This window comes from Nicotiana tomentosiformis, chromosome 8 (genome assembly GCF_000390325.3).
Source record: "Nicotiana tomentosiformis chromosome 8, ASM39032v3, whole genome shotgun sequence".
Taxonomy (NCBI): domain Eukaryota; kingdom Viridiplantae; phylum Streptophyta; class Magnoliopsida; order Solanales; family Solanaceae; genus Nicotiana; species Nicotiana tomentosiformis.
In genome coordinates, this window is record NC_090819.1 from 4,894,347 (window position 1) to 4,914,158 (window position 19,812).

The 19,812-nt window shown below is 33.7% G+C and overlaps 2 protein-coding genes across 2 annotated transcripts; both read left to right on the top strand.

Annotated features, from left to right (window-relative positions):
* The first annotated feature begins 589 nt into the window (after positions 1-589).
* Positions 590-4,911, top strand: LOC104108282 (probable aminotransferase TAT2). Its single transcript, XM_009617280.4, has 7 exons — positions 590-1,086; positions 2,339-2,678; positions 3,042-3,260; positions 3,378-3,437; positions 3,673-3,828; positions 3,912-4,005; positions 4,512-4,911. The coding sequence occupies exons 1-7, from the start codon at positions 758-760 to the stop codon at positions 4,640-4,642; spliced, it is 1,329 nt and encodes a 442-aa protein (XP_009615575.1). The 5' UTR covers positions 590-757; the 3' UTR covers positions 4,643-4,911.
* Positions 4,912-12,561: 7,650 nt separating this feature from the next.
* LOC104102179 (uncharacterized protein At4g28440-like) lies at positions 12,562-16,352 on the top strand. Its single transcript, XM_009609827.4, has 2 exons — positions 12,562-13,014; positions 15,897-16,352. The coding sequence occupies exons 1-2, from the start codon at positions 12,774-12,776 to the stop codon at positions 16,082-16,084; spliced, it is 429 nt and encodes a 142-aa protein (XP_009608122.1). The 5' UTR covers positions 12,562-12,773; the 3' UTR covers positions 16,085-16,352.
* The last annotated feature ends 3,460 nt before the right edge of the window (positions 16,353-19,812 follow it).

Below are 19,812 nucleotides of genomic sequence, written 5' to 3' on the forward strand. Positions count from 1 at the left end.
CTTTAAAATTAAAGAACTTTTTGGTAAAAAATATTTATTTCTATAGTAGGTTTATACGGTACGAAATTCAACGGGTCGAATTAATGAGCTTATATGTTCGGTCTAGCGAAATCAAGAGAGGTGAAATGGGATGGTTGGGATCGTTCCAACTTTAATCAAAAGTCTCGAAATTTGAGCCTTCAAAATAGAAAGCTTTTTGGTAGAAAATATTTTATCCCATAATAGATTGACACGGGTCGAATATGAATTAATTGAACTAGTTAATTTTGTATATCAGAATATTAAGGCCCGTTTGTCCATAAGTTTTTTTCCCTTTATTTTTATTTTTTTTAAAAAACAAAATGTGTTTGTCCATAAAATTTTACAAGTTTTTGAAAATTTTTAAAATTTTTTGTTTTCCCACTCACAAACCTGCAATATTTTTTCAAATGAAATACATGTACAATCATAATTCTAAATTTTAAATATTATTTTTTAATTTAACCCTAAATATTTTTTTTTTTAAATTATAATTTTTATTGTCCAAACACCCACTAAATGACGAGTGTGAATTAATTGAACTAGTGAGTTTCAAGATTTGGAAGGGTTAAAAACAAAAAAATAGAGCGTGAAGCTCTAGAAGTCTAAAAACGTGTGGCCTTTAGCAAACCACTCCTATTCTTTGCATTTTAGACTATCATTTTCTACATAACGAACCAAATTTCCAATTTCAGAGCTGAAGAGTAATTTCAAATTGAGCTGAATTTCAACTAAAAAAATGGAGACGAATGGGGTGAAAGTGAAAGCAAATTTGAGTGACGGAGTTAACAACCAAGAAATTGAAACCCCAAATAATATTACAATCAAAGGCATTCTTGGATTGTTAATGGCTAATGTAGAAACAACTGAAGATGAAGATGAAGAAAATGGTGGAAATTTCAAGAAAAATAAGAGGAAGAAGAAGGTGATATCATTGGGAATGGGTGATCCTACTGCTTATTCTTGTTTCCATTCTCCTGATGTTGCACAAAATGCTGTTCTTGAAACTCTTGCTTCTCACAAATTCAATGGTTATTCTCCTACTGTTGGCCTTCCTCAAACCAGACGGTAATGTTTTCACCTCAATTGTTTTTCAGTTTTACGTTCGTCGGGTTAGTTTGCGTGCACCTCCACTAAATTTAGGGGTACCTGCTAATAGTGGCGAAGCCAAAAAAATTTCGAATAGTATTTAAACTTAAAAGAAGTAAAAAAAGTTCCCTTTGGGTGTTCGATATATTATATACCTCTAAAATCTAATATTTTACCTATATACATATTATACACAGTATAATATTGACCACCAGCTTCACCTCTACCTGCTACCTCCCGCCAGCACATCCCGCCAGCACAGGTTAACTCTGTCCACCAAGGCTTAGACAGAGTTCTCCTTCACTTTTATATATATATATATATATATATATATATATATATATATATATATATATATATATGATAGATAGATAGATAGATAGATAAGCAAAATATGAGCTTTTCTTGTTACTCTGTAGGCTTTCCATAATTGTTACTCTTTCCGGTCCCAAATATTAGTCGTTTTGACAATCTGAATTTGTTTCAAAATATTTGACGTTTTAGTAATGTACACTCACCTTAATTCTCCTTCATTTTTTTTATTATTACCGTGATGTTCTTGGCCAGCTTGCACGTACCTCAATTAATTCCACGAGGTACCTAATATCTCGCATCTAGTACCGAGTGACTCTGTCCATCAAGGTTTGGACAGATGAGAAGAAATCACCTAATATTTCTGCGCAAGGTATTTGCACATGCGACTTCGTGGTTTTCAATTCACTTTATTGATTGACCACTAGGCCACAACCTTAATTCGCCTTCAATTATACTGCAAATATATACAATTAGGAAATATATGAGCTTTTCTTGTTATTATTGTGTAGGCATTCCATATTTGTTACTCCCTTTGGTCCCAAATATTAGTGCAATCTGAATTTGTTTCAAAATATTTGACGTTTTAGAAAAACAAGAAATCATAATGCTTCTTTCCGAATCTACCTATACTGTTCTAATTAGTGAAGTGTTAATTAAGTGAGACCTTTAATGAGAGATAGATGGTAGTTTAGACAAATACTCTTATGATTAAGGTTATTAACTGGCAGTCTAATGCGCAAAAACCTGAAAAAATCGCAGAAAATATGGATAGGAGGTAGTAACTTCTTTTCCCTTTCTGTTCCTTTTCTTTTTCTTGAATTGAAGTTCTGAATGTTCAATGAAGTTACTTTATTTTTATCTTTTACCACTTGGTTTCTTAATTTTAATTTGTTGTTGCATGTTATTGATCGAACAGGGCAATTGCAGATTATTTGTCGCGTGACCTTCCAGAAAAGTTATGTGCAGATGATGTTTATGTCACAGCTGGTTGCACTCAAGCCATTGAAATAGCCTTATCAATTCTGGCTCGCCCCGGTGCTAACATATTGCTACCAAGGCCTGGTTTCCCTATTTATGCACTTTGTGCCGCCTTTAGACACATCGAAGTTAGATACTTTGATCTTGTTCCAGACAAGGGCTGGGAGGTTGATCTCAATGCCGTCGAAGCTCTAGTTGATCGTAACACTATTGGCATAGTTGTTATAAATCCGGGGAATCCTTGTGGAAATGTTTATAGTTATCAGCATCTTCAAGAGGTTGCTCTTAGTACTGTTTTTACACACAAAGATTACTCCGTTTTATTTCATGTCTTAGTTTGCCTGGCCATGGCGTTTAAGAATGTAAAGAAATTTTTTGCATCTTGTCGTCTTAAACTAAAGGTGTGTATAACATACCAAAATACCCTTTGAATTATGTGGTCTTAAACATAGTAGTGTCATCAAGGGTAAAATGGGAATGTTGAAATTACGAATTTACTAAATATAGAAAGGTGACATTCCTTTTGAAACTGATCAAAAAAGGAAAGTAAGATATATAAATTGAAACGCGTGGAGTACTATTCTTTTCCTTTCTTTTTGCAGTCTGCATTAGTTCTGAGAATTTGTTTGTGTGTTTATCAGATTGCAGAAACTGCTAAGAAGCTTAGGACCATAGTGATTGCGGATGAAGTATACGGGCACCTTGCTTTTGGAGCTAAACCATTTGTGTCGATGGGAGTTTTTGGAGCCATTGCTCCCGTGCTTACTCTTGGTTCTTTATCTAAGCGATGGTTAGTTCCTGGCTGGCGCCTCGGTTGGCTTGTCACAAATGATCCCAATGGCACCTTCAAAAATCCGAAGGTTTGTACCAAACACAGCATAATCAAGTACTTGGGGATCAATATTGGTATATCAGTTCTGGAATTATGATACTAATATTAGCAATAACACGACTTCTCTATGGAATTGATTTATCAGTTTGTTGAGCGCATTAAGAAGTATTGTGACATTTGCGGAGGTCCAGCTACCTTTATACAGGTTTGCATTTAATCCTTCGTATTGTTATATGTCTAAAGCGTTGTAGAGTTTTAGCTATAGATATGATAACTCATAAATACAATTAGGGGTCGTTTGAGGATACTTATCCCAGGATAAAATTTGGAATTATATTTATCAGATATTTGGTTGTAATAGCTATCCCATATTGGAATTTTAGGCAAGTCATTTAATATCTGCGCCAATAACCTGATACTAACAACCGTTGATGTTGAAGGCGGCGGTCCCTCGCATTATTCAGCAAACCGAAGAATTTTTCTTCAGGAAAACCATTAACTTGTTGAAGTGGACAGCAGACATTTGTTGCGAAAAGATAAAGGAGATTCCTTGTATTAGCTGTCCACATAAACCAGAAGGCTCAATGGCTGTAATGGTGAGCAGTAAGAGAAATCAAACACCTATAAATTTATCCGGGATATGCTCTCCTTTATAAAACAATTTCTCTAACATATGCAGGTGAAGCTGAATCTATCACTTTTGACAGACATTAGCGATGATATTGACTTCTGTTTCAAACTGGCGAAAGAAGAATCTGTTATACTCCTTCCAGGTAAGAACTAACAATCGAGTAAGAATGGTGATCGTAGAAGTGAAAACTAAAACCACATCTTAGACACAAGGAGAACAAAAAAAGAGGAAGTCTAATAGTTCAGGAAATAATTGTTTGGAAATATAAATGAAAAAAGGGCAGCCCGGTGCACGAAGCATCCCACGTTTACGCAGGATCTAGGGAAGGGCCGCACCCCAACGGGGTGTGATATAGGCAGCCTACCCTGATGCAAGTATCAGTGGCTACCGTTGCTCCAAGGCTTTTGGAGATATAAATGAGCACGCAATTATTAAAATATCAAGGTGATTTCTTACTTGGATCTTTACACAATAGTTGGCTGGATTCACTGTTTACTTTTCCTAGCCGCTATACATAGATTATACACTGATGTCTGATTATACACGGTTATACACATTATATATTTGCCGGTTATTTTTGGTTTAAGCGGTTGGGTGGGCGGCTATTTAGGTTAATTCTTCTTCTTTCTTTGAACAAAACATTTGCAGGACTCGCTGTTGGTCTAAAAAACTGGATTAGAATAACCTTCGCGGCGGATCCATCTTCTCTTGAAGAAGCACTAGGAAGGCTCAAGTTGTTCTGTCAAAGGCATTCAATTCAACAAAATGGTCATTGTTGATTCTATTTAGTAAGCGATCCTTGTAATCGATCTTCTTCTCTGCTGAGCACCTATAGCTACAGTTGGATTGCTTATTCACAGTCATAGTGCAAGTTATAACAATTTATTGATTTATGAATATACTTGTCTATATTAATTTTATAGGTTGATTACATGGCAAGTTACAAACACATTGAACTGCCAATGTTGTTCTCGACGTACTAATTTGTGTAAGAGAAACCTGAATTATACATACCAAAAATGAAATATGTAATTACTATTGATTTTGAGTTTGTATTGCATGTCATCTATTTTAGGGTTTTTATGATGCTGCTACTATTTCTATGGTTTCTGTTGACGGTACTTATATATTGTCTCTTCTCGTTTTTTTTTAAAACAGTCTCTCTGCCCCATCGGGGTAGGGGTAAGGTCTGCGTACTCACTACCCTTCCCAGACCCCACTTGTGGGATTTTACTGGATTGTTGTTGTTTGTAGTTGTAGTATTTGACTGGTTGTGGGATCTCATGCATTGCATACATGAATTCTGCTTCTAAAGACGGACATCCTTTTACCGCAGTCTTGCCCTATAGGGCATAGCCTTTTCTCCAGGATCTCTGGTAGTAGGCTCAAGCCCCGGGAGACAAGTGAGTCTTAATAACATAAGCAAGAATGCCGAGGTCTTTGTCAAAGCCTCTTCAAAGCAAGAGCCTAAGATGCATGAATATTTTGATCACCTAATTGCATACAATATACTAGGCCTGGCAAGTGGGCCGGTCCAGGCCCGGGACCGGCCCAGTGGGCCGGTCCAGGCCCGGGACCGCGGGCCAGACGGGCCAAACGGCTAAACGGGCCAGGACCGTTTGGTCCGGTTTTAGCGGGCCTGGTCCGGTCTCGTGGGCCGGTCCTATGATTGGGCCCGCCAGGGCCCGGGACCGGCCCGGTCCCTTAGCGGGCCTAGCGGGCCCAACGGCTTTTTTTTAAATTTTTTTTTTTTTTTAAAAAAAACGTTGGACTGTCAAAAATAGCCGTTGGGCTGTCAAAAATAGCCGTTGGCTATTTATGAAATAGCCATTTAACCCCTCAACTTTGTTTTAATCCCAAACTTTTTATAATTACACTTTTTCCCTATTTTCAACTATAAATACCCCATCATTCTTTCATTTTTTCTTACAAAATCATCAATCTATCACAATCTCTCTCTAATTTACTTCTACTATTGCTTACTTTATTGTTACAATTTGTGAAACAATTGTGAAGTTGGTGAATTGAAATCTTCAACGATAATCAATTTCCAACAAGTTGTTCGTCAATTCGGTAAACTCGTTCCAACTCTTAAGTTTTAATATTATAATTTTGTTTGTTTTATTTATTTTGCTTGATTAATGAAGATGGCTTATTCCTTAAAAAATATGTTTAGTAAAAATAAGGGAAAATCGAAGAGTGGTGAATCTAGTGGCCAATATGTTCCTCCTCCACTTCCCCGGCTCCCCGACCCAAACATGTTACCCGTCCTACACCTCCTATTCTTGATAGCGATAATAGTTTATTACAATTTACCGAGAGTCAATTTTTCCATAATATAGCACCCGGTGAACAATTAAACCATGAATATATGAATGCTCTTTATGGTAATCCAACTATTGATGAAAATGATGATGAAGAAATAGATTTTGATGAAACGCAACCGGATGATGATACACCCACTAGTCCTGCTCCTGAAGTTAACCCAACTAATAATAATCTAGATGATCCCCCTATCTGACCCTCCTATTAGTGCCCCTACTTTTTCTAGACAACCTCCTAAACGGGCAGAAACATCTCTTGTTTGGCAATTTTTTACTCAACTAAGAGAAAAAAATAGGGCTAAGTGTAAAACTTGTGGCAAAGAGTTAGTTTTTCAATATGTTGGAAGTCGGGGGGCGGGAAGTTTGACTAGACACATATTGCTACACCCTCAAGATAAAACTAGATATTTTCGTATGAAAGCTTTGGCTGAGGGGACAAGTGCACCTAGTCAGGCTGACCTTAGTACCGGGTCAAATCAATTTCAACCGGGAATTAACACTGTTACCGGTAGTATTTTATATTATGATCCAAAAAAAGATCGGGAAGAATTGGCAAAAATGGTCACTGTTATGTGCTTACCCTATAGTTTTCCTTCTAACCCCCACTTTGTGCATTATATTAGAAAAATTTATAATCCTACTTATAAAGGTTTTACTCGCACAACCATAAAGAGTGATATTTATAAATATAAACATGAATATGAACAATATTTGCGCTATTTATTTACTCATATAAATTGTCGTCTTGCTATTACAACTGATATTGGTAGAAGTGGTAATGACTGTGATTACCTTACTGTTACCAGTCATTGGATTGATGAGCATTGGATAATGCAAAAGCGCATTATTGCTTATAGAATAATTAATTCACGTCACACATGGCAGTTTATTTCTAGCACGATTGCGGATATTTGTAGATATTTTTGCATTAGTGATAAAATAATATCAGTTTTAATGGATAATGCTACTAGTAACACAAATGTTGTAGCCTTGCTTACCACGATACTAAGTCCTGTATTTAGTAATATTTTTCATGTTAGATGTATTTGTCATATTTACCATTTAATTGTGGGTGATGGCATGCGAATTTTAAATGTTGAAATTGAAAAAGTTAAAATGGCTCTTAATTGGCTTTTTTATTCAAATCGTAGAAGTAGACTTAGAGAATATTTTAAAAGATGCGATGAATTTGGCCTAAGAGAAAGAAAGGTTCCTAAACCTTGTCCAACTAGATGGAATTACATGTATGAAAGTTTAGTTATTGCATATGAATATAGAAACCCCATAAACTCAACGTTTAATGCCCATGTAAGTGATGATGATGAGCACCTTACAAATGCGGATTGGGCTAATGTTAAAATGCTTGTAGATTTTTTAGAAAAATTCTATATTGCTACAAATGAATTTTCTGGGCAATATTATCCTACTATTTCTAACTGTTTAGTTTATATTGCAGAACTTGCAAATTTGTTTGATCATTTTTCAGATGGTGGGGAAATTTATCAACTTGCTATTGATTCCATGAGAAAAAAGTTTAAAAAATATTTTTTCCCTATTCCCCCTATTTATGGTATTGCTGCATTGTTAAATCCTACTATGAAATTAGGAGGTCCTCAATTTTGGTATGAAACTGTTTATAATGGTTTAGCACTTGAAGATGAGGAGTTGTCTAAACTTCCGAACGCAATAGCCTCAATTAAAATAAATGTTCAAACTATTTATAATGCTTATCAAGTTGCATTAGATCATGCTAGACCAAATGTTCCAACTCCTTCTTCTTCTAGTTCTCAATCATCTAAAAGAACTGCGGGAGTAAGAGCACTTAGTGCTTGGGCAGGGTTCAGGGGTTCTCAAGGTTCTAGTACTAGTGATTTTTCACAACTAAATGAGCTTGAAGTTTATTTGTCACAGGGAATTGAGGAAGTGAATCCCGACGGCTCCTTTAATATTTTGGAATGGTGGAAGGACAAAGAAAAACACTTTCCGATTCTTTCAAGGATGGCCCTAGATATTTTAACTATTCAAGCTTCAACAGTGGCATCAGAGAGCGCTTTCAGTCAAGCAAGACTTCAACTCGGTGATTATAAAGCGTCTATGAGGGAGAGCTTGGAAAAATCAGTACTTTTCAGAGATTGGATCCGTTCGGAAAGAAGAAATTTTGGACTTGCTGAATCACAACCAGAGGTAGACGAAGCTTATGAAGAAATGCTAACTGAACTTGCGGAGGATGATGCTTCGCCTGGAAGCGGTGATAAGCAAGCTTCATTTCCGCCACTACCAACGGAAATTCTTCCGGACCTTGAAGGATTTATGAAATTTGTAAGAGATACCGTGTAAATTAATATGTAACTTGTATTTTGGCACATCTTGATTAGTTTTTTTTTCTTCTCAATGGTGGTATTAGCACCTTGTTGTGCTCATTCCATAGGGGGAGGAAGACTAAGAAAGATATTGCCATGATTTTTAATGCTATAATAAAAATATAACGCATTGATTTGAATATCTCTTTACAATATTTTTGTCTTTTTAATATCTTAAGCTATACATATAGTATAATACAGTATAGTATACATATATATATATATATATATATATATATATAAAAGCTTATATTTATACTATACTATAGTCTATACTATATATACATCTCATAAGATATATAAACTATATTCGATATACTATATATACATCTTAAGATATACTATATATACATAGTATACTAGATATACTAGATATATATAGTAGATATACATGTATATATAGTATATCTTAAGATGTATATATAGTATATAAATCGAATATAGCTTTTATATATATATATATATTTATATATTGTAAGATGTATATATATATATATATAGTATAGTATAGTATACATATAAGCTTATATTTATACTATACTATAGTCTATACTATATATACATCTCATAAGATATATAAACTATATTCGATATACTATATATACATCTTAAGATGTACTATATATACTATACTATATATAAATCTTAAGATATACTATATATACATAGTATACTAGATATATATAGTAGATATACATGTATATATAGTATATCTTAAGATGTATATATAGTATATACTATACTATACTATAATATATATACATCTTACTATATATATTATATATATCTTAATATGTATACTATCGAATATGATTTATATACTATGTATATATAGTATAGTGTGTGTGTATATATATATATATATCTTAAGATGTATATATAGTATATAAATCGAATATAGCTTATATATCTTAAGATGTATACATAGTATAGTATAGTATATATATATATAAGCTTATATATATATATGTATATCGAATATATCGAATATAGCTTATATATCTTAAGTTGTATATATAGTATATACTATACTATACTATAATATATATACATCTTACTATATATATTATATATATCTTAAGATGTATACTATCGAATATGACTTATATACTATGTATATATAGTATAGTGTGTGTATATATAAGATGTATATATAGTATAGTGTGTGTATATATATATATATATATATATCTTAAGATGTATATATATATATATATATATATATATATATCTTAAGATGTATATATAGTATATCTTAAGATGTATACTATAGAATATGACTTATATACTATGTATATATAGTATAGTGTGTGTGTGTGTGTGTATATATATATCTTAAGATGTATATATAGTATATAAATCGAATATAGCTTATATATCTTAAGATGTATATATAGTATAGTATAGTATATATATATATATCTTAAAATATATATATACACTATAATATACTATATATATATACTATAATATATATACATAGTTTATAAGTCATATTCGATAGTATACATCTTAAGATATACTATATATACATCTTACTATATATATATATATAGCTTATATATCTTAAGATGTATATATATCTTAAGATCTACTATACTATACTATATATATATAGTATATCTTAAGATGTATATATAGTATATTTTAAGATGTATACTATGTATATATAATATAGTATATATATATATATATATTTTAAGATGTATATATAGTATATAAATCGAATATAGCTTATATATCTTTATTACTATTTTTTTTCTCTAACTTCTATAAAAAAAAATTAAAAATAGAAAGTTTCTGTTGGGCTCGTTTAGGCCCGTTTGGGCCCGGGATCGGCCCACTTAACCCGGGCCCGTTAGTTCGTGGTCCCGGTCCCGAGCCGGTTCCAGCAATAAGCCCGCGAAGCCCAGGACCGTTTAGGACCGGACCGCATAGGACCGGCCCACTTAGGACCGGACCCGCGAAGTCCACTTAGGACCGGGCCCGGCCCACTTGCCACCCCTACAATATACCCATAAAAATTTAGACTATTGCAGCTACTGAACTACCTAAAGCTACCCCACAAACACATTGGAAGGAGCATTTACCGGTAAGGAGGAATGGATCACTTTCCCTCTCTTAATATCTTCCAACTTTCCACATACTTTTCATGGCTGATGAATAAGGAAAAGGGTTGGGGTCACAACTTCACCCAACATCTCCATCAAGTTTCCAGTAAGTCTAGTACTCGTAGCCTAAATTAGGGGCGTCAAATAGGTGAGTTAGGCCGATTTTAAACGGGTCAAAATGGACTGAGTAACTAAATGACCCGCCCAAAAGCTACTTGGGCTTAGATAAACTGTGTTTGACCCGCCCAAAAGTTACTTGGGCTGAGATAAGTTGGATCAAGATAGGCTAAAGTTGGGTCATAACTCAATCCGCCCAACTCTTACCAAACTTTACTTAATATGTGGTATTTTCTTATGGGAGTATATAAATGCTAAATAAGACTTTTGTTCTATTGTTATGGTCATATATAACATATCAAAAAAATAAAAAAATTATTTCTAAGATATTTTGGCAAAGTTAATCATGGATCAATTTGGGCTAAAAATTAACCAACTTTAAACGACTTTTTTCGCTTTTAGCCCGCGCCACCAACTTTAAAGGACTTTTTTTGCTTTTAGCCCGCGCCAGAAACTATTTACATTCGGTAGCCGAAAAAGTGTATATATATATATATATATATATATATCACATAAAATTTACAAAAAAAATATATTTTTTCGGCTATTATTTTCAGAGAGGCTATACAATGTCATTTCCCCAGCTTTTAAATTGGTTGAGATGAGTTGGTCAAGATGAACTGAGTTCAATAAATAGGCGGGTCAATAATCAGCCCAATCTTGGGCGGATTGGGTGAGTTATTTGAGTTTGGGCCAAATTTGACAGCCCTAGCCTAAATGAGCACAACCACAGATTGTGTAAAAAATCAACAACAACAACAACGACCCAGTAAAATTCTACTAGTGGGATCTGGGGAGGGTAGTGTGTACGCAGACCTTACCCCTATCCTGAGGGAGTAGAGAGTCTGTTTCCGAAAGATTGTATAAAAAAAATTTATCAATAAATTTTAACATATGATAGGAGGTTAGTTAGCATTTTAACCAAATTACCAATTAATACTTATTAAGAGATTACCTGTAATTATAATTATATAATTGGCCTAATTATGTAAATATTTTAAAACCTTCAATGCATATAACTTAAACTCAATTTGCAATAGGCTTATCTAAACACTACATAAACGTTATTTTGGTGAGGATTCTTGATTATTTTGTGCATGCATTAGTTTTCCCGTTGGCAGAGTCATAATAAGCCACGCCTGAAGAATGCTTAGCACGATTATTTGGATGAGGTTCTTTCATCATCGGAAAGAGACCGATAGCTATAGGCAGACCTATATTATAAAATAAGGGATCACCGGCACCCATAAAGTTTGATAAAATTTCATATATATATATATATATCTTTAAAAAATAGTAACGTAGTAGTGACACCTTATATATATAAAGACAAAATGATATTGTATAGCCGCTCTCAAAATACTAAACGAAAAATAAAATAAAATATATATATATATATATATATATATAAAATTATATAAATTTTATATATTTTTTCTGCTACTAAATATAAATAGTTTATGATACGGATTAAAAGTGAAAAAAATCCTATATACAAAACAAATTTTGATTAAATGTAAATATGCACCCGTTGTAAATCTTGGGTTCCCCTGTTCAGCAAACTTGTTGCCTCTAAATCTTGGGTTCCCCTATTCAGCAAACTTAATACACAGCATACCTATAACTATGCTTGATCTAATAGTTTTCATATATTCAGACTAAATAAAATGAACATAGACCATAGTAGAAAAATTCCAAAAGGTACTTTAAGAAAAAGAATAGAAAATTTCCCAAAATTAGAAGACTCAATCAGCATAAGCCACGTGGCGAATAGTAATGATCTTTCGTCAATCAACAAGTTTTACTGCACAATTTCCTCGTGAACTGAACCTACTAAACAGAGAATCTGAAATCCCAACAATAGAAAATTCGAAAGGGAATTCGAATCGAATTTCAAAAAGAAAAAACGCTACAAATACCCATTCACATTTTCTCCATTAAAGAGAAAGGTTCAGTTTTTGTTTTAGCTACATTTACAGTGAAGCTCAGATCAGATCAATGGCTGAAAACTCAACACAGGACAAGCCGAAACCGGGTTTAAGAAAGCCGGTTTTCGTAAAAGTGGAGAATTTAACGCCTGGAACTAACGGCCATACGCTGATCGTGAAAGTTCTGGAATCGAATACTGTGTTGCAGAAGGGACGTTCGGTGTCTCCGCATCTACGTAATACTCGTATTTCTGAATGCTTGATCGGTGATGAGACCGGCACTATCCTCTTCACTGCTCGTAACGATCAAGGTACGAACAGATGAACTTTGCGATCACCTTTTTGGAAAGATGCACTTATATATTTTAGTGTTACTTGAGCGACTAGCCGATGGTATATCGGAATCAGTATCTCTACCTTTACCAGACCCCCACTTATGGGATTGAATTGGGTTTGTTGTTGTTGTTGCAATTATATATTTTAGCATGCGATAAGATTTTTCGGGCCAAAGAGACGAATTTGTTTTATTAAATTAGCGATCGTAAGACTAAAGAAGACCCTTGGAGCAACGTTAAAGTTGTCTCCATGTGACCTATACGCCACTGGTTCAAGCCGTAAAATCAATTACTAATACTTCCCTAGAGGGTCGGCTGCCTACATCATACCCCTTGGGTGGGGCATTAGTAAGACTCATAAATCAGGAAATGTGCCAGTTCTAATATTGTGATAAATTAGACCTCCTTGATTAGGCTATGGTTACATTTAGTAGTATTTTTAAAAATTACATGCAAAAGAGACCTAATGTATCCAGCGTATAAGGTAGGCTGCTTTATACTTTTAGTTTTCGTCATTGTTTGTTACTGAAGCTTTCTGGAGCGCTGATAATTGTGTGAATTCCGTTATGAAACCCTAGGGTGCCGGTTTTGAGTGGTTAGTGAATTGATATGGCATGCTGTATTTTGGACTCTTTTTATAAAATTGGACGTGTATGTATAAGTTGTGGCAGCGATGTCTCTCTCGTTTAAGAAAATATAAGTAGTTAACCCAGCATCTACTTGTATATTGGATATGCCCCTTCTTTACTGGCATTTTTGTTTTTGTTTTATGGGGAAAATGTTTGAGAAAAAATAACAAAATGTAAACCACTAAACAAAGGCAGATTGAAGAATTTTAAGTTAGCGGATACCGAGGGTAATCATACTCAGTATATGGTCGAAAGTAGTAGATGTGCTCCCATTGCCACTTACTTGCATTTGTTCCTAGTATTGAGTTTTGTGCTTAAATTTTGAATTTATAATATGTCACATGATAGTAGAGCAGAGTAACATTTTCTCGCGATTAGAGGATATTGTTCTTATTCCAAATTGAGAAATGTGCATGTTGAATGGGAAAGACGAGAATAATTCCTTTTTCTTTAGTGGGTGTATGGTTGTGATAAATCTGCATTTATCAATGGAAGTGATCCTATTATCTGCATTTATCATACATTCGCTTCAATGTCATATAACAGTGAGGAAGGAGGAGGTAGTGCGAGGGTAGCTCCTTTGTTACATTTTATTCTTTTTGTGTGCAACTAAAAGGGGTAGAAAAAGACCTTCTAATGACTAGTAATTACTTGGTCCCATTTTATTTTACTTAGTTGATATTTGAGAAGCCCACAACTTTCTTCACTTGGCTGTTCTTTTAGTTGAAAAATTGGCGATGTATTTCATCTTAGCTTTAAATGTATAATCTTCTCCAAAAGATATATATATCGATTTCAATCCTCATAGTGAACTCGCTCTTACAAAACGGGATGCTGGTAGTAGTAATTCTGATTTCTTCATCATATGTGAGCTGAAGTTGAGAAAGTTTTCTGAACTTCTTCGGACCTCCTGTTTCCTGGACACAAATGTACAAAAGCATTTCATGAGCCAGAGCTTCAAATTGTACCTTCTGTTGTCCATAACTTTCCCTTCGCCTTCTTATTGTGGAAGGCTCAGACACTTTTTTCTGTATTCCATCTTCAATCAAGTTGGAGACAAGCAGCTAACCTTTGTAATAGAAGATTGTAGCGTTTGGACTTTTGGAAATATAACATGGAATTTACTGGACGATTTACCTGCTCTAGGTTAATGTTTGAGTTCTGATGCAGGATCAAAGAAAAAGGAAAAAGGTGATGCTTATCTATCGTAACATCTTTGATGTGTTTGGCCGCTTCGAAAGAATGATAGGTGCTGCTGTAATTGTATGGAGAATTTCTGTTTGTGTCTAATATCGTACTTAACACACAACCTAAGTTGCATACATTCAAAAGTCTATTATAGGGCTCTAACTGTGAGACAAATACATTTAACATCGTAATTTATGTATGCTAATGTTGATTTATAGGGCCTTAAATGTTTGGAAAGAGGAATGGTTCTTTGCTCAATAGTAATTGTTTCATAAGAAAGTTGGAAACTTATATATTTGCATGAAACAAATTCTAGGGTCACAAGTTTTTATTTTCTAGAAGGTGTAAAAGAAAGTTGTTAGGGACAGTACAAAATCAGCTCTGCAACTTCTTTGGTATTATGAAATTTCCGGTGGATCATTGCTCTTTACCAGACTCGCACTGCATTTTTATGTGAAGTGGGAAATTTAGCTGAAAATATGTGTTTTCTTTGTTATCCTTGTGTATTAGTAACTTGAAAATGTTAGTTGAAGACCGTTCTGTATTTTTGGAAAACATCCTATCGTTGAGCGCATTTGAGCTTTCCCTTTGTATGTCAAGGCTTCATACTATTGTTGATACTCTTCTGTGTTTTCTGAGGAAAAATTAATTTCTTCAGTTGATGTTAAATTCACTTCCTTCTCCTTTCAGAGCCTATAACATTCTTGCAATACAATTTTTTATATTTGGCACTGCTATGTAGTGGTCTTTCTAATTTTAGTTTTCTACGATATTTTCTATGTTTTGTGTCTTTACTGCTGTTTACTTAGCCTCTGATGTATTTCGAGTTTATATTTGTGATCACAGTGTCTTTCTTTGTACAAACAGTTGGCTTTTAATTCCTTTTAATCGTTAAAGCAATTCTCTTGTGGCTTATTTGTATATCATTTACTTTAAACTGCCAAGGAATCCAGCAATTCTCTTTTATCTTTACATATTTGACATCATTTCTTGTTGTGTTAACAAAAATTTGTTTGATGCTTAACTTTGATATGTGGTCAGTCGATCTGATGAAGCCTGATGCAACTGTCATTCTTCGGAATGCCAAGATTGACATGTTCAAGAACACCATGAGACTAGCAGTCGACAAATGGGGACGAATCGAGGTTACTGAAACTGCTGGATTTGAAGTGAAACAGGGTAATAATCTCTCCCTTGTTGAGTATGAGCTTGTGAATGTGGAGGAATGACAAGAATCTTTTGGTATCAGCTAACTAGTTAAAGTCATAGTTTTAGTACCAGTATTACTGTTGTCCTCTATTTTGCTATGGCTGTTTCCTTTGGGATGGGAAAACACTAACTTTAAAGATGATAAAATTGGACTGTTTAATAGTTGGATGGCTTACTATTTTGGTAGGGGGAGGCTCAGGAACTCGCAGGGTGCAAAGGTGTAAAAAGTAGAAATCTTTTCTGAAGGGTATGTGATATTTTAACTTGATATATAAATCTAATTTCAAAGTGTGGCAGCTTCATATTCCCTAATTCGTTCCTAGGTCTCTTTGTGATTTATAAGTCACGGGTTCAAATCGTGAAAGCAACCACTAATACTTGCATTTAAGTAGGCTGTCTATATCACATCCTTTGGGGTGCGTCCTTCTCCGGACCCTGTGTAAATGCAGGATATTTTGTACACCGGGGCCAGGCTGCCTTTTTTCATCGGCTCTCTCTGCTTAAAAGTTCTTGTTATTACTTACTCTCCTCTTTTCAATTTATGTGGCACTTTTAAGTTTTAACTTATCAAGAGTCAATTTGACTAATTTTTTGAAGTTAAATTGGATTAGATCAACTCAATATTTTAAAATTAAAATACGAATATTCAAAAGCTATAAGAAAATATCGGTTAAAATTTACATAACTTGAATTTCGGAAAGCAAAATGTGCCGTATAAGTTGGGACATAAACAATAACTATAACGATACCATAGATTGGTGAGAAGATAAATATAGTAGGTTAGGATTTAATTAGAAACCTAATTATCTAAATGAAAATTCGAGTGTTTACTTTGTAAGATAAAGTTTCCAAAAATGGTATGGTCAAACAAATATGAACGAGCTTATCAAGTTAATACTTTAGTAGTCATGCTAGCAAGTCATGTGACAGATAAGTTTGTTTAATGTTTCTTAAAGATGATTGATTCCACAGGCAGACATAAATCCAACGTTAGCTCTTCGCATCCCCTTAACTAATTAATGGCATAAAACAATTGAATTTAAATCTTATATAATGACTGAATAAAAAATATTTACACAATTGTATCACTTATATAATAATTACAAGTAAACTTATACTACAAAATGAAAGATGTCTCTCACAATATGAGTTTGGGGAGGATAATGTGTATGCAGTCCTTACCCTTATTTTATGAAGATAGAGAGGTTGTTTCCGATAGACCCCCAGCTCAAGAAACAGTAAAACTAAATCAACAAATAATTGCAATAATTATATTTTGCTCTTCTATATTGATATATAATATATAATGTAAGGAGTTGGGGCTAGTTGAAGGGAGGGAAAGCGGCAAGATTTTTCCCTCGGGATCGACTACAATAAGTTCGCGACTCTAATAGAAAGAAATAATAAGCTCTCTACTCCATTTGCTTGATAAAAATAGTAACTATCATGTATGCTATTGTACGTTAAAAAACATACATTGTTAAAAAAAAAAAAAAATCACCTATTTTCAATGCATATATATAACTTAAAACCAAAAACAATTTTGGAGGCAACGAGAAAGAAGGACGGGGGTGGTGGTGGTTAGGATGGTGCTGTTAGGGTGGGTGGGGCTAGTTAAGTAAAGGGGCCAGGTCCAAAATCTTGATCAAGATCCAAATTTATATCAAATAGAAATCAGTAGTCATGTCAATATTACATAAACCCTCAGGTGCATGAACAAAGATTCCAACTACCATTATTTATTTTGTGGGGAATGTTATGCCCTTCCAATAGCCTACATTTTTTGACAAGCATTAGTTCAACTCTACCAAAAGAAGAAATGCTTTTTTTTTTTTTTTTTTGTGTGTGTGTATTATTTTGAGATAATACTACTCCCCTCAGTTCACTTTTATTTATTTACTATACTAAAAATACATTTTCACTTTTATTTGTCCATTATACTAAATCAAGAGAAAGATAATCTTTTTTTTCCATGTTTTATCCTTATCATTAACTACTTATTTTCCAAAACTTTTGAAAATGCTATGTTTATGAAAAAAATTATAAAATATATATTTTATTTATTTTTTAAAAAAAGGAATGCAAAGTCAAAAAATAAACCACTGATATAGTTTAGAAGACTTAAGGGTTTCTGCAGCAACTATGGTTTGAGTTACCGGTTGTTGGGAATCCTCACAAGAGGTATGAACTGCCTTATTTTCACAACACAAATATCTTCTAGTGATGCGAGAATATTTTTGTGTAGCTAGTCCCTAAACGTCGTTTGTTTTCCACCAAAAAAAAAAAACGTTAGAAAAAACTTATCTTTCTACACCAATTATAATGTACTTATGTCACGACCCAAAATTCCACCACAGGAGTCGTGATGGCACCTAGTCTCTAAGACTAGGTAAACTGATTTTTATTGCATTTTTGAAGCCATTTTTTTTGAATTAAATAAATAATCAAAACTAACAACGGAAATAATTACAATATACAATCTCCCAAGACTGGTAGTACTGAGTCACAAACTCTAACTGAATACATAGAATGATCACGAGAACCGAATATACAATACTGTTTGATTACAAGTTAACAGTACAATGGAATAAAAGGACTCCAAGGGACTGCGACGACCAAGCAGCTCTACCTTGAATCCTTACGATCTCGCTTTAACTCTGCTCAAGTCCGTTATCTTCAATACCTGGCTCTGCACAAAATGTGCAGAAGTATAGAGTGAGCACACCACAGCGGTGTCCAGTAAGTATCAAGACTAACCTCAATGGAGTAGAGACGAGGTACAGTCAAGACACTCACTAGTGTAATACCCTGTGCAATATAGCAGTATACAATAGTAGTGAAAAATAACTAGCAATGATAACAACAACTCAACCAGTGATATCACAACAAGGCAACATAAAATAACTAATGATATGCACAGTAAGACAATAAGATTACCATTTAATATCGCTCAACAATTAATAAATACAATTACACCCAGTTAAATCAAGTTCATCAATTAATTATCTTTCACATATAATTCTTACGAATAAAAATCCTTTCAAATAAATATTTTGAATATAATTCATTCGATTAAAAAGTCACCATGTGACACCTCATTTCAAAATCATAAAAATACGGGTCTCAGCCCATTTTCATATTTTTCATAAACACGGGTCTCAACCCATTTTTCATATCTCCACAGCACTTCGTGCCCATAATTAAATCATCATATTTTCCCGGCACCTCGTGCCCTCATTTCATATCTCAACTGCACGGACAACTCACGTGCCAATAACCTCAATGTATATAAGATCCACATGATCAATTTATTTTACAATAAATTAAGGTTAGAAAATCTTTAAATCAAGTAAGAAATCAATAAATGAATGAATTTATTTTAGAATCATTTGGGTGGAGAAAATAACATTTCAAATAAAATGAAACATCAGATAAACTGCTGATTTGGATAATTTTTTTATTAAATTTAAAACATATTAGAATTTTTTTCTTTTATTTAAAAATAACTCAATCATCAAAACAAGTATAACCCAAAAATACAAAGTCTCGTACTAAAAAGTCGAGGTCAACACAATACCTCAAGAAATACAAAATACTTAATATTAGGTGAAATAATACATCACGAAAAATACAAGAATTTACAAATTTTGAAAAAATAAAATAACCAAAGGCAAGTGCAGCCATAGAGAAATATCAACAAAAGGGCACTTTCGAGGTACCGCCTCATAGTCCCAAATCATAAATAAAT

Coding starts and splice junctions, on each gene's coding strand:
- LOC104102179 (XM_009609827.4), top strand. CDS start 12,774: ATGGCTGAAAACTCAACACAGGACAAGCCGAAACCGGGTTTAAGAAAG. Junction 13,015..15,896: donor CACTGCTCGTAACGATCAAG/GTACGAACAGAT, acceptor ATATGTGGTCAG/TCGATCTGATGAAGCCTGAT.
- LOC104108282 (XM_009617280.4), top strand. CDS start 758: ATGGAGACGAATGGGGTGAAAGTGAAAGCAAATTTGAGTGACGGAGTT. Junction 2,679..3,041: donor GTTATCAGCATCTTCAAGAG/GTTGCTCTTAGT, acceptor TGTGTTTATCAG/ATTGCAGAAACTGCTAAGAA. Junction 4,006..4,511: donor ATCTGTTATACTCCTTCCAG/GTAAGAACTAAC, acceptor AAACATTTGCAG/GACTCGCTGTTGGTCTAAAA.